Below are 14,952 nucleotides of genomic sequence, written 5' to 3' on the forward strand. Positions count from 1 at the left end.
TAAACTAATTCTTGAAGGAAGAAATCCATATATTTAGACCGATTCGACGTCAAGGATCCTATCCCTGAGACGATTGGTCTTCCAGGGGGATTGGTCGGATTTTTATGGATTTTTGGTAAGCAGTAAAAGGTTGACATTTTGGGATACTGGATATATAAAAAAAAAATCATACTCCTTGTAAGAATTCCTAGGGGTATATTTACTAATATTCGTGTTTTAGCCGTTTTTAAGGGTGTTTGATCTTGAATGGTATCTGGTGCATTTTACTGCAACTTTTTTAATCCTGATACGGTCATTTACTAAGCTGCCGAGTTTTCCTCATTCGTCTTTTCCGATGTCGATGTGATTCGTAATGTCAGGCAGTGTTTTACGGGAGTGATGAGTAAAACACTACCTGACAAAACACATTGTGTACCTTTAAAAACAGTGTTTAAAGCGTTAAAAAACAGAAAAAAATTGCGTGGGGTCCCCCCTCCTAAGCACAACCAGCCTCGGGCTCTTTGAGCCGGTCCTGGTTGTAAAAATACGGGGGGGAAATTGACAGGGGTTCCCCCATATTTAAACATCCAGCACCGGGCTCTGGTCCTGGTGCCAAAAATACGGGGGACAAAAAGCGTAGGGGTCCCCTGTATTTTTAACACCAGCACCGGGCTCCACTAGTCAGAGAGATAATGCCACAGCCTGGGGACAACCGCTGATCGCAAAGTTCCCACCATTGGATACAATAGAGCACCTATGCGCTACATTGTATCTTCAGTGCGCAGCCTGACTGACCGCTCAGGAGCGCACAGCCAATCAGGAGAGTGCCATGACGTGGCGCTCCCTGATTGGCTGAAGGGAGCCTCTTTGACAGGAGTCACGGGGCGTCCCGCCAGTCGGGGAAAGGGGTCCCATGTGTAAACATGGGACCCCTTTCAGTGCGTGGTTCGGGTTTTCCGGTTTGTTTTTTTGCCAAGTACGTGGATTACAAAGAGGACAGAGCTACACTGGATTGTGTGAGTATAATTTTATTCACAGGTACCCCGTGGATTCTACATGGAATAGTGGACCGAGCCTCGTGTGAACATAGGTAAGTATGTGTGTATGTAGGTGTGCATGTATGTAATAAAGTTTTACTGTCACGGTGTGTGTGTTCTGTTTTTTGTTGGGTATTTTTTTTGTAGTAGTACTGTAGGTACCAGCGGGCCCCCCCCCCCCCCCCCGCATGCTGGTACTTGTGGTTCTCCAAGTACCAGCTTGCGGGGGAGGCTTGCTGGGACTTGTAGTACTGCTACTAAAAACAATATTCAAATTTTGTAAAAAAGGCTATCAGCCCCCCATCCACCGCCCTTGGATGGGGGGGACAGCCTCGGGCTTCACCCCTGGCCCTTGGGTGGCTGGAGGGGGGGACCCCTTGATTTAGGGGGTCCCCACTCCTCCAAGGTACCACGGCCAGGTGTGACTAGCTAGTGATTTAATGCCAGGGCCGCAGGGACCTATATAAAAGTGTCCCCCGGCTGTGGCATTATCTCTCTGACTAGTGGAGCCCGCTGCTGGTGTTAAAAATACAGGGGGCCCCTGCACTTTTTGTCCCCCGTATTTTTGGCACCAGGACCTGGCGCAGAGCCCGGTGCTGGTTGTTTAAATATGGGGGATCACCTGTCAATTTTTTCCCTGTATTTTTACAACCAGGACCAGCTCAAAGAGCCCGAGGCTGGTTATGCTTAGGAGGGGGGAACCCACGCAATTTTTTTTTTTTCAGTTTTTACAGTAAACGACCCTTTCCCATAGATAACCATGCACAGATCTCACTGATCCGTGCATGATTATCCAAACTCGCCTGGAAAAAGCAGGTCTATTTTTTTTGCTGCTTTTTTTAACGAATCGCAAAAACACACAGCCGCACTTGAGCACTCCGAGACTAACACCCAAATGAATAGTAAATACCTGTGTTGTATGAAATAACAGCCGCGTTTGACCGATGGTCTATTCATTCGTATTTCTGAACTTTGCCAGTAAAACCATTACGAATAGCCCAAACACTGCCGAGAATTGTGCTTGGTGAATTCCCGTGTTGGGACTTAGAAAAAAAAAAACACAAATCGGACAAACTCGGATTATTAGTAAATTTTGGCCCTAGTTCCAATCCCTCATCTAACAGTTCCTCCAGTTCCAATTGGTATCCCCTTGTTGGATCTGTGGTCAACTTCAGGTAAGTACTTTCATCTGATAGGAGATCATTGATTTCCTTAATGTAATCAATTTTGTTCATGATTACCAGACTCCCACCCTTGTCTGCAGGCTTGATAATAATTGTTTCGTCTTTTTTTAATTCGGCCAATGCCTGTTTCTCCTCTTTTGTTAGATTGAATTTCTTTTTTCTTTTCCTGTTGCTTTCCGTATATCCTGTTCCACCAACTTTTCAAAAGTCTCAATATGAGGACCTTTGATATGCGAAGGAAAGAATGTGGCTTTAGATTACTATGTTGAAAAAGGAAGCGCTGCTAACGGACTCCAAGGACTCTGATTAATTTGAACCTGCAATTGCAGCACGCTGCCGAGCTCTCACTTAAGCCGCCTCACAGACCGGGACTCCAATCAGTCACAGAGCGCCGCACGGTGCTAAGGAGAAGCGGTCAGAGTAATAGCAGCAAGCCGGAGTGGTGGAACCAGCCGGAGGAAGACCGACGTCACCATAACACCGTGAACAAGGTTGGTAGCATAGGGAAAGTGAGGGACTTTCACAATAAGACCATCCCCTCCTGATACGGCAAACCCGGAACCCCTTCTTTCAGCAACCTGGAGACCGCAACAAGTGTACAAAAGGGCTTTTTAACATTTCATTAACCCCCCCTTTTCTTCTTTCAGGTATTGCACTTTTTAAACCGTTACATTTCATTCATTCAAACAGTTACATTGCACATATATAGTATCAAGCGCTCTCTTTTCATTATTTACAATTTACTATTATTTTCAGAGCAGCTAAAACACAGGAATCCCAGGCACAGCGCAGTTCTTTTATTACCATTTTAGATCAAGACATTGAGGCAATCAGTTGGTAATGTACAGGAAGTGGTCCTTTACTATTGATTATTCTGCTGTAGGGAGCAGTTGTGTTCTGTGAAATGCAACATTATTTCTGTGTTTCTGCAACTAGCTTTCATTAGAGAAGGAATCCAAGCACACTATTAGGTCATGCAGGCATTACTTAGTTACCTCTATGCCTGATCTTCATCAAACCATTTTATGGAGGTGCTCACCACCAGTAAGGAATATTGGGGCAGATGTACGATGGTGCGCTATGTGCATTCAGCACATAGCACATGCTAACTGCTGCTGGTACCGCATCATCACAATGTATGATGCAGCACTTTAACGAATCTACACAGCGAATGGTCCCGCTTTGTCCTGAACACTGTGCCTATACCTATTTGCTACCCTCCTGATGTATTAACGACGGGACTATCACTCACAAAATAACGTCCTAAGTGGATGCTGGGGACTCCGTAAGGACCATGGGGAATAGCGGCTCCGCAGGAGACTGGGCACAAAAGTAAAGCTTTAGAACTACCTGGTGTGCACTGGCTCCTCCCCCTATGACCCTCCTCCAAGCCTCAGTTAGATTTTTGTGCCCGAACGAGAAGGGTGCACACTAGGTGGCTCTCCTGAGCTGCTTAGTGAAAAGTTTAGTTTTAGTTTTTTTATGTTCAATGAGACCTGCTGGCAACAGGCTCACTGCATCGAGGGACTAAGGGGAGAAGAAGCGAACTCACCTGCGTGCAGAGTGGATTGGGCTTCTTAGGCTACTGGACATTAGCTCCAGAGGGACCGATCACAGGCCCAGCCATGGATAGGTCCCAGAGCCGCGCCGCCGGCCCCCTTACAGAGCCAGAAGACAGAAGAGGTCCGGAAAATCGGCGGCAGAAGACGTCCTGTCTTCAACAAGGTAGCGCACAGCACTGCAGCTGTGCGCCATTGCTCTCAGCACACTTCACACTCCGGTCACTGAGGGTGCAGGGCGCTGGGGGGGGGGCGCCCTGAGACGCAATAAAAACACCTTGGATGGCAAAAAAAATGCATCACATATAGCTCCTGGGCTATATGGATGAATTTAACCCCTGCCAAAATACACAGAAAAACGGGAGATAGGCTCCGCCCCCTTCTCGGCGGCCTTATCTCCTCAGCACACTGGCGCCATTTTCCCTCACAGCTCCGTTGGAGGGAAGCTCCCTGGCTCTCCCCTGCAGTCACTACACTACAGAAAGGGTTAAAAAAGAGAGGGGGGCACTAATTACGCGCAGTATTAAAAATACAGCAGCTATAAGGGGAAAAACACTTATATAAGGTTATCCCTGTATATATATAGCGCTCTGGTGTGTGCTGGCAAACTCTCCCTCTGTCTCCCCAAAGGGCTAGTGGGGTCCTGTCCTCTATCAGAGCATTCCCTGTGTGTGTGCTGTGTGTCGGTACGTTTGTGTCGACATGTATGAGGAGAAAAATTATGTGGAGACGGAGCAGATTGCCTGTAATAGTGATGTCACCCCCTAGGGGGTCGACACCTGAGTGGATGAACTGTTGGAAGGCATTACGTAACAGTGTCAGCTCTGTATAAAAGACAGTGGTTGACATGAGACAGCCGGCTACTCAGCTTGTGCCTGTCCAGACGTCTCATAGGCCGTCAGGGGCTCTAAAGCGCCCGTTACCTCAGATGGCAGATATAGACGCCGACACGGATACTGACTCCAGTGTCGACGGTGAAGAGACAAATGTGACTTCCTGTAGGGCCACACGTTACATGATTGAGGCAATGAAAAATGTTTTACACATTTCTGATAATACGAGTACCACCAAAAAGGGGCATTATGTTCGGTGAGGAAAAAACTACCTGTAGTTTTCCTGAATCTGAGAAATTAAATGAGGTGTGTGATGATGCGTGGGTTTCCCCCGATAACTGATAATTTCTAAAATGTTATTGGCATTATATCCTTTCCCGCCAGAGGTTAGGGTGCGTTGGGAAACACCCCCTAGGGTGGATAAAGCGCTCACACGCTTGTAAGAACAAGGGATCTACCCTCTCCTGAGATGGCCGCCCTTAAGGATCCTGCTGATAGAAAGCAGGAGGGTATCCTAAAATGTATTTACACACATACTGGTGTTATACTGCGACCAGCAATCGCCTCAGCCTGGATGTGCAGTGCTGGGTTGGCGTGGTCGGATTCCCTGACTAAAAATATTGATACCCTAGATAGGGACAGTATATTATTGCCTATAGAGCATTTAAAAGATGCATTTCTATATATGCGTGATGCACAGCGGAATATTTGCCGACTGGCATCAAGTCTAAGTGCGTTGTCCATTTCTGCCAGTAGAGGGTTATGGACACGACAGTGGTCAGGTGATGCGGATTCCAAACGGCATTTGGAAGTATTGCCTTATTAAGGGGAGGAGTTATTTGGGGTCGGTCTTTCAGACCTGGTGGCCACGGCAACAGCTGGGAAATCCACGTTTGTACCCCAGGTCGCCTCTCAACATAAGAAGACGCCGTATTATCAGGCGCAGTCTTTTCGTGGGCAAGCGGGCAAAAGGTTCCTCATTTCTGCCCCGTGACAGAGGGAGAGGAAAAAGGCTGCAGAAATCAGCCAGTTCCCAGGAACAGAAACCCTCTCCCGCCTCTGCCAAGCTCTCAGTATGACGCTGGGGCTTTACAAGCAGAATCAGGCACGGTGGGGGCCCGTCTCAATGAATTTCAGCGCGCAGTGGGCTCACTCGCAAGTAGACCCCTGGATCCTTCAGGTGATATCTCAGGGGTACAAATTGGAATTCGAGACGTCTCCCCCTCGCTGTTTCCTAAAGTCGGCTTTAACGATGTCTCCTTCTGACAGGGAGGCAGTTTTGGAAGCCATTCACAAGCTGTATTCCCAGCAGGTGATAATCAAGGTACCCCTCCTGCAACAGGGAACGGGGTATTATTCCACACTGTTGTGGTACCGAAGCCGGACGGTTCGGTGAGACCGATTCTAAATCTAAAATCTTGAACACTTACATACGGAGGTTCAAATTCAAGATTGAGTCACTCAGAGCAGTGATTGCGAACCTGGAAGAAGGGGACTACATGATGTCTCGGGACATCAAGGATGCTTACCTTCATGTCCCAATTTACCCTTCTCACCAAGGGTACCTCAGGTTTATGGTACAGAACTGTCACTATCAGTTTCAGACGCTGCCGTATGGATGGTCCACGGCACCCCGGGTCTTTACCAAGGTAATGGCCGAAATGATGATACTCCTTCGAAGGAAGGGAATTTTAGTTATCCCTTACTTGGACGATTCCCTGATAAGGGTAAGATCCAGGGAACAGTTGGAGGTCGGTGTAGCACTATCTCAGGTAGTGTTGCGGCAGCACGATTGGATTCTCAATATTCCAAAATCGTAGCTGATTCCGACGACTCGTCTTCTGTTCTTAGGGATGATCCTGGACACAGTCCAGAAAAAGGTGTTTCTCCCGGAGGAGAAAGTCAGGGAGTTATCCGAGCTAGTCGGGAACCTCCTATAACCGAGCCAAGTCTCAGTACATCAATGAAATGGTTCTGGGAAAAATGGTGGCTTCCTACAAAGCAATCCCATTCGGCAGATTCCACGCAAGAACTTTCCAGTGGGACCTGCTGGACAAATGGTCCGGGTCGCATCTTCAGATGCATCAGCGGATAACCCTGTCACCAAGCACAAGGGTGTCTCTCCTGTGGTGGTTGCAGAGTGCTCATCTTCTAGAGGGCCGCACATTCAGGACTGGGTCCTGGTGACCACGGATGCCAGCCTGCGAGGCTGGGGAGCAGTCACACAGGGAAGGAATTTCCAGAGCTTATGGTCAAGCCTGGAGACATCACTTCACATAAATATCCTGAAGCTAAGGGCCATTTACAATGCTCTAAGCTCAGCAAGACCTCTGCTTCAAGGTCACCCGGAGTTGATCCATTCGGACAACATCACGGCAGTCACCCACGTAAACAGACAGGGTGACACAAGTAGCAGGAGGGCAATGGCAGAAGCTGCAAGGATTCTTCGCTGGGCGGAAAATCATGTGATAGCACTGTCAGCAGTATTCATTCCGGGAGTGGACAACTGGGAAGCAGACTTCCTCAGCAGACACGACCTCCACCCGGGAGAGTGGGGACTTCACCCAGAAGTCTTCCACATGTTTATAAAACTCGACAAGTATTGCGCCAGGTCAAGGGACCCTCAGGCAATAGCTGTAGACGCTCTGGTAACACAGTGGGTGTACCAGTCAGTGTATGTGTTACCTCCTCTGCCTCTCATACCCAAGGTACTGAGAATTATAAGATGGAGAGGAGTAAGCACTATATTCGTGGCTCCGGATTGGCCAAGAAGGACTTGGTAACCGGAACTTCAAGAGATGCTCACGGAGGATCCGTGGCCTCTACCTCTAAGAAGGGACCTGCTCCAGCAAGGACCCTGTCTGTTCCAAGACTTACCGCGGCTGCGTTTGACGGCATGGCGGTTGAACGCTGGATCCTGAAGGAGAAAGGCATTCCGAATGAAGTCATTCCTATCCTGATCAAAGCCAGGAAAGATATAACCGCAAAACATTATCACCGCATTTGGCGAAAATATGTTGCGTGGTGCGAGGCCAGTAAGGCCCCGACGGAGGAATTTTCAACTAGGTCGATTCCTACATTTCCTGCAAACAGGAGTGTCTATGGGCCTGAAATGGGGGTCCATTAAGGTTCAAATTTCGGCCCTGTCAATTTTCTTCCAAAAAGAACTAGCTTCAGTCCCTGAAGTTCAGACGTTTGTGAAAGGGGTACTGTATATACAGCCTCCTTTTGTGCCTCCAGTGGCACCTTGGGATCTAAATGTAGTTTTTGGGTTCCAAAAGTCACATTGGTTTGAACCACTTAAATATGTGGAGTTAAAATATCTCACATGGAAAGTGGTCATGCTGTTGGCCCTGGCCTGGGCCAGGTGCGTGTCAGAATTGGCGGCTTTATCCTGTAAAAGCCCTCATCTGATTTTCCATTCGGACAGCGCGGAATTGAGGACTTGTCCTCAGTTTCTCCCTAAGGTGGTTTTCAGCGTTTCACCTGAATCCAACCTATTGTGGTGCCTGCGGCTACTAGGGACTTGGAGGACTCCAAGTTGCTAGACGTTGTCAGAGCCCTGGAAATATAGGTTTCCAGGACGGCTGGAGTCAGAAAATCTGACTCGTTGTTTATTCTGTATGCACCCAACAAGCTGGGTGCTCCTGCTTCTAAGCAGACCATTGCTCATTGGATTTGTAGTACAATTCAGCTTGCACATTCTGTGGCAGGCCTGCCACAGCCAAAATCTGTAAAAGCCCATTCCACAAGGAAGGTGGGCTCATCTTGGGCGGCTGCCCGAGGGGTCTCGGCTTTACAACTTTGCCGAGCAGCTACTTGGTCAGGAGCAAATACGTTTGTAAAATTCTACAAATTTGATACCCTGGCTGAGGAGGACCTGGAGTTCTCTCATTTGGTGCTGCAGAGTCATCCGCACTCTCCCGCCCGTTTGGGAGCTTTGGTATAATCCCCATGGTCCTTACGGAGTCCCCAGCATCCACTTAGGACGTTAGAGAAAATAAGAATTTACTTACCGATAATTCTATTTCTCGTAGTCCGTAGTGGATGCTGGGCGCCCATCCCAAGTGCGGATTGTCTGCAATACTGGTACATAGTTATTGTTACCAAAAAATCGGGTTATTGCTGTAGTGAGCCATCTTTTCTAGAGGCTCCTCTGTTATCATGCTGTTAACTGGGTTTAGATCACAAGTTATATGGTGTGATTGGTGTGGCTGGTATGAGTCTTACCCGGGATTCAAAATCCTTCCTTATTGTGTACGCTCGTCCGGGCACAGTATCCTAACTGAGGCTTGGAGGAGGGTCATAGGGGGAGGAGCCAGTGCACACCAGGTAGTTCTAAAGCTTTACTTTTGTGCCCAGTCTCCTGCGGAGCCGCTATTCCCCATGGTCCTTACGGAGTCCCCAGCATCCACTACGGACTACGAGAAATAGAATTATCGGTAAGTAAATTCTTATTTTTTTGCCGCCACACACATCTCCACAGCGACGTCTGTCATCACCCCCACACGTTTCCCCGCGTTTCCTCAATGCACGGCACTGCCGGCTCACTCAACAGGGCTCACTAGGAGCTGGGGTGACGGCGCAAGCGCACACAACTATGAACGGCGCTGAAAGGCAAAACAGCGCATCGCAGAGAGACCCAGATAGCGCACCGCTAAGAGGGCAGTCCAGGGGATCATACATTCCGGTGATACGTGCCTGCAGATACCGGCGAAAAACAGGAGAAAAGGCACAGCGGCAGTAAGGAATGTACAGTAAATGATAATACATCTGCCCCATTATGCATTGATGGACAGGTTGCAGGAGTGAGCTTAGGAAGAAGTACATTATTGGCACGTCCTATATAAGGCTCTTAGATGACACAGTCATGTCTGTATCCTGCAATTGGGATTTATCAGCCAGCCATTTCTTTTAAGACGAAGGAGAAACAGACCAAAATGGCCCTGTCTTAGGCCAGGTACACATTGAAACAAGTGGTACACTAATTGGGGGGTCACATGTTCAAACCTACAGATTGACTTCCCAAAAAGGTAAAAAAAGAAAAGTGTCAAGCTTTTGCTTGTGTCAACCTTTTTTCACGTCCGCTTTATGCATGTCAACCTTTTAGGGTCGGCCTATACACTGTCGACCTTTTGAACCACACCCAAAATCATATATCATACACACTGAATGATATATTGTGCGGTATATCGTTCATGGCCGCTTTCTAGTGCATGCCATCGTCCCATTGGGCGTTCAGTTAACCCGATGTGATGACCCTGCAAATGCCCCGTGGGAGCGCACGATTGAGCTTACACACTAGATGATATGGCCGAAATATTGTTCCGATTCATGTCGGAACGATTTATCGGACAACATATTGTCTAATGTGTACCCAGCCTACGAGTGGGGAGGGGGTTATGCTGTCAGAAGTATGAAGCGTTATATTTTGCTCAGGAGAAAAAGATTTAATGATAAATGCATAAATCTTCTTTACTTCACAAACTTCCATTCTCCACTTTTTCTCATATAACACTTAACACCCTTGTCCAGCTTCATGATGAATATCGTCTGAGATTACATCTCTGTCGATACAGTACAATATTTGTTTTTGGTTTTTAAATGATGGAACTCAAATCATTACTTAACATCATGTGAGCAAACTTTTTTTTTTTTTGGTCCTTCTTTACTGGGATGTATACATCTTTGTTTTGTATGTTGTATAGGATGATAGCACCGAAGGTCTGAATATTCATATTAAATCTGAAGTCGAGGAAGCAGAGATTAGTGTGAAAATTAAGGAAGAAGAAGTCCCTGTAGACATCAACCAAGGTGAGTCATTCTAAATCTGTGCATAGTTACTGTTTTAGTAATCCTTTATCTTTCAATACATACCTTTTTATGTGGCTTGATATCACATAATGATGGAAGTTCTCGTCAAATGATTTTCTCAGCCCCTATATAATTGAGAAAGTCCTAGGAATTATTACCAGTTACTTATATAGCGCCAATATGCACTTCGCAGTTAGGAACAAGACTGGGTAATAACATACAGACATAGAGGTAAGAGGGCCCTGCTCGCAAGCTTACAGTAGATGTAGAGAGAAATAGATTAAACTGGATATGTGTTTTCGTGGTACGGAACCCCAGAATTGGGAACAAAGGTGGTCATTCCGAGTTGTTTGCTCGTTGCCGATTTTCGCTATGCTACGATTTGATGCTAAATGCGCATGGTACGCAGAGCGCATGCGCTAAGTTATTTAACACAAAACTTAGTAGATTTGCTGGTGTTCGTGCGGCGCTTTTCAGTCGCACTGCTGATTGGTGAATGATTGACAGGAAAGGGGCGTTTCTGGGTGGTAACTGAGCGTTTTCCGGGAGTGTGCTAAAAAACACAGGCGTGTCAGGGAAAAACGCAGGAGTGTCTGGAGAAACGGGGGAGTGGATGGCCGAACGCAGGGCGTGTTTGTGACGTCAAACCAGGAACTAAACGGACTGAGGTGATCGCAATCTAGGAGTGGGTCTGGAGCTACTCAGAAACTGCAAGAAAATATTTAGTAGCAGTTCTGCTAATTTTTCGTTCGCTATTCTGCTAAGCTAAGATACACTCCCAGAGGGCGGCGGCCTAGCGTGTGCAATGCTGCTAAAAGCAGCTAGCGAGCGAACAACTCGGAATGACCACCAAAATGTAGACGAGGCCTTGAATTCCAGTGAAGTGGCCAGTAATCATCAATAATAACCCTGGCCTTACCTCTATGTCTGGGCAGCCCGATGAGGAAACCTGGACCTCCCCACTCAGCACAGGAATCCAGTGATGTCATCAGTGCTGGGAAACGGTCACAAATCTTCCCTGCCTGTCGGCACTGATAGATACAGTGCATCCTGCAGATAACGGTGGCTGACATCCTATAATAAGGGAGACCTGAGAACAGGTTCCTGGTTGAAAACAAATATAAAAAAATAAAAGTTCTAGGCTGTATAACAATGCCTTGACTTACATAATGTACACTAGTTTGGTATCCCTATATTAAAATGTGTGAAATATATAGGGTTACGCCAAGCAGATCATAAAAATATATACATTATATACATCCTGAGGACAACCAATCCATGTCACAACGTGGGATGCGGTCTGACAGAACTCCCACCAAGGTGGCGTTTCCATCATCTTCAGGTGGAAGGGGTGTTGCTACATCACTCTTGGGACTCCTACAGCTAAATCAGTGCAGCAGGCTCAGTTTCTGTCCTGTCATCAGTAAGTATGGGGCCCTGCTGCACTGATCAAGCAGAAAGAGTCTGTAGATTTTAGCTGGTTGGGGGAGAAGATGTGAAAGCATGACAAAAGGTAGTTTGCTAGGGATGAGAAGGGTGGTCCTCAATCTTTTCAGATTTTATTTCACTTACTTCCTAGAGGATACTTGGGTCCACATTAGTACCATGGGGTATAGACGGGTCCACCAGGAGCTGTGGGCACTTTAAGAAATCAGTAGTGTGTGCTGGTTCCACCCTCTATGCCCCTCCTACCAGTCTCAGTTTAGAAAATGTGCCCGGAGGAGCCGGTCATGCTTTAGAGAGCTCCTGAAGAGTTTTCCACCTTTATTTTAAATGTTTTTTTTTTTCAGTCAGGTCTGTTTTGGCAGCAGTCTGACTGCTTCGTGGGACTTAGGGGGGAGAACGGCCCAACTTCCTTAGAGTTAATGGTCCAGTTTCTCTGCTGACAGGACACTGAGCTCCTGAGGGAGCCATTTGCCAGTGACACCATGGCGCAGCGTACCCTCCCGCAGCACGCCGCCACCCCCTAACAGAGTCTGAAGACAAAGAGTGGTGAGTACAGCGCCGGCGTCCCGGTTAGCGGGTCGCCGGCAGGAATGGCGGCACAAGGGTGGGAGCAGAGCTCTGAGTACAGGCTGCGCTCCAGGGTGCTCAGAAGGCGCACACTGCAGTGTGTCCCGCTGTGAGGGGCGCGCTGAGCCACCATTGATACCCACACCGGCCACAACTATATTGTTGATGATACTATATTACCAGCTAGGTGATGTCCAAACAGCAAGAGCTGTCAGTAATTCGTGTGTCCTGTCCCAGCGTTAATGGATCATAACTGTAAGTTGGTAACGGATGATATAGAGGGGCAGATGTATTAACCTGGAGAAGGCATAAGGAAGTGATAAACCAGTGATATGTGCAAGGTGATAAAGGCAGCAGCCAATCAGATCCTAACTGTTAATTTACATATTGGAGCGGATTGGCTGGTGTCTTTATCACCTTGCACATATCACTGGTTTATCACTTCCTTATGCCTTCTCCAGGTTAATACATCTGCCCCAGAGTGCCCACTATGCTCTGGCACGCTATGTGCTGGTCACCAAATGTGTGGATGTCCCTGGGATAGATGGATGATGTCCTGTAATGAATTAGCGTGGTCACTGGGATCCGCTGGATGTGGAGAGAGCTTCGAAATAAACAGGGTTGTGGACAGCCGTGAGATCGGTGCTGCAGTTAGTGATGTCCAACTGATACCGCGATCCGCACACGGCAAAAGGCAATACCGCGGCTTACCGGCCAGATGTCAGTGACTCCAATATGTGTGTGAGTCGTATGTCACCAAGGAGCGTCCCAGGGGGCTCACAGCTGTATGTTGTCTGTGGGCCAGCAGTGCCGGAGACCGCATCAATGTGCACACACAATTGGACAAGGCAGGTGCACTCTGTGTTGTCAGACCACTGGGATCGGGCTGCAAATGCCTGGGAGCTGCTGCTGGAGCTGGTGTGGATTCACTGCGGTTGTGACAGGGTCTCCAATGTCCGTTCCAATTTGAAACTGATGATTGCAGGTTAGAAGCGGGTGGTTGTGAAGTGCAGGAGGTTGTCAGACCCTCGTATCTTCGACTCGTTTCCCTGCACTACAAGGCGGTCTTTTCAGGAAGCAAGGATCTTCACTCAGCGGATCTTACAGCTCTCCGGCGCCATTTTCCCTCTGCAGCTCATACAGGCAGCATTCACAGGGAAGCGCAGCTCTTCCACAAGGACTCCCAAGTCTCCTCAGCGGTACCAGGGGTCTTAGTGATGGGGGAGAGCAGTGTTAAGATTATAAGCACTACTGAGGTGTTAGTTCTTGCGACCCAGCTAAGTTTCACTTTTGCTAAAGGGGCGCTGTGTGGCTGGCTCTGACTTCTGTGTCTCTATGAAGACCCCCTGCCTACATATACTGTGTTTTCACCTGGTGTCTGTGTGTGTGTGTGTGTGTGTGTGGGTGTCCCTTCAGAATCATGTCCAGGGACTGTGTTTCTTGTACAGCGGAATGTCTGTCATCCCCTGGGGACTCACTACCCTGTACCCAGGATAGTGCTCACTCCCAGTCCACTGGGGCTGAACCCCCATGGTTAGCTTCCATAAAAGGGATGATTTCTAATATTTCCACTGTCTCATAATGAGAAGGAGACGCAATTCTTACGGCAGTCTATTGATGACCTGATAAATAAAGATTCAGCTCACATGCCTGCGTCTCAAGCCCTCGCCATTTGCCCACAAAAGCGTACTCTGGCTCAAATCATGCAGGATGATACTGATCCTGATACATCAGATCCAGAGGAGGGTGAAGTGGATGCGAGTGGGGTGATGCTGTCCTGTCACAGGGGATTCAGGCCCTCATTGAGGCTATCAAAACTGACCTGCACATTCCTCACAGGACAGAGGGGGAATCTTATTTTAACACTAAAAAGAAATCCTCAGCTACTTTTCCCGCTTCAAAGGAATTTAATGCCCTCTTTGAAGTGGCTTGGGTAAACCCTGACAACAAATTTCAGATCCCTAAAAGGTTGATTTCTTCCTTTTCATTAGATGATAGGAAGAAATGGGAGAACCCGCCGATTGTGGACGCATCGGTGTCCAGGTTGTCGCGTAAGATAGTCTTACCGGTTCCTGGGGCTGCGTCCTTAAAAGACGCGGCTGACCGCAAGATTGAGACTACTCTCAAATCTTTATACACGGCAGCGGGGGTGCCCCAGAGACCCACTATTGCTTGTGCATGGATCACTAGGGCCATCGCTAAATGGTCAGGTAACCTAATTGATGGTTTAGATTCCTTAACCAGGGACAATATTATTTTACTCCTACAGCATATCCAGGACTTTGGTGTGCTCGATGCTCGACGCACACACCACTGCCATGGCAGTGTCAGCACGCAGGGGAGTGTGGCTACGCCAGTGGACTGTGGATGCGGACTCCATGAAAGGAGTGGGAAATCTGCCTTTCACAGGAGTGGTCCTGTTCAGGGATGAACTGGATAAGCCAATATCCAAGGCTACGGCGGGTGAGTCTGCATACCTTCTTTCCGTAGCTACCACGGCTAGGAAAGCCTACTCTGCTCCAACGCTGCAATC

At 47.9% G+C, this 14,952-nt stretch overlaps 1 protein-coding gene across 4 annotated transcripts in view; it reads left to right on the forward strand.

The window, feature by feature from the left end:
* The window catches only part of LOC135054886 (zinc finger protein 1 homolog), a 79,593-nt gene that overhangs the window by 44,492 nt on the left and 20,149 nt on the right, over window positions 1-14,952 (forward strand). For all 4 annotated transcript variants that reach the window (XM_063958331.1, XM_063958334.1, XM_063958333.1 and 1 more), the window contains one exon: window positions 10,301-10,406. In XM_063958331.1, the coding sequence (XP_063814401.1) occupies window positions 10,301-10,406 (106 nt within the window). The remainder of the gene's footprint in view (window positions 1-10,300; window positions 10,407-14,952) is intronic.

Source organism: Pseudophryne corroboree, chromosome 3, assembly GCF_028390025.1.
Source record: "Pseudophryne corroboree isolate aPseCor3 chromosome 3, aPseCor3.hap2, whole genome shotgun sequence".
NCBI classification, from domain to species: domain Eukaryota; kingdom Metazoa; phylum Chordata; class Amphibia; order Anura; family Myobatrachidae; genus Pseudophryne; species Pseudophryne corroboree.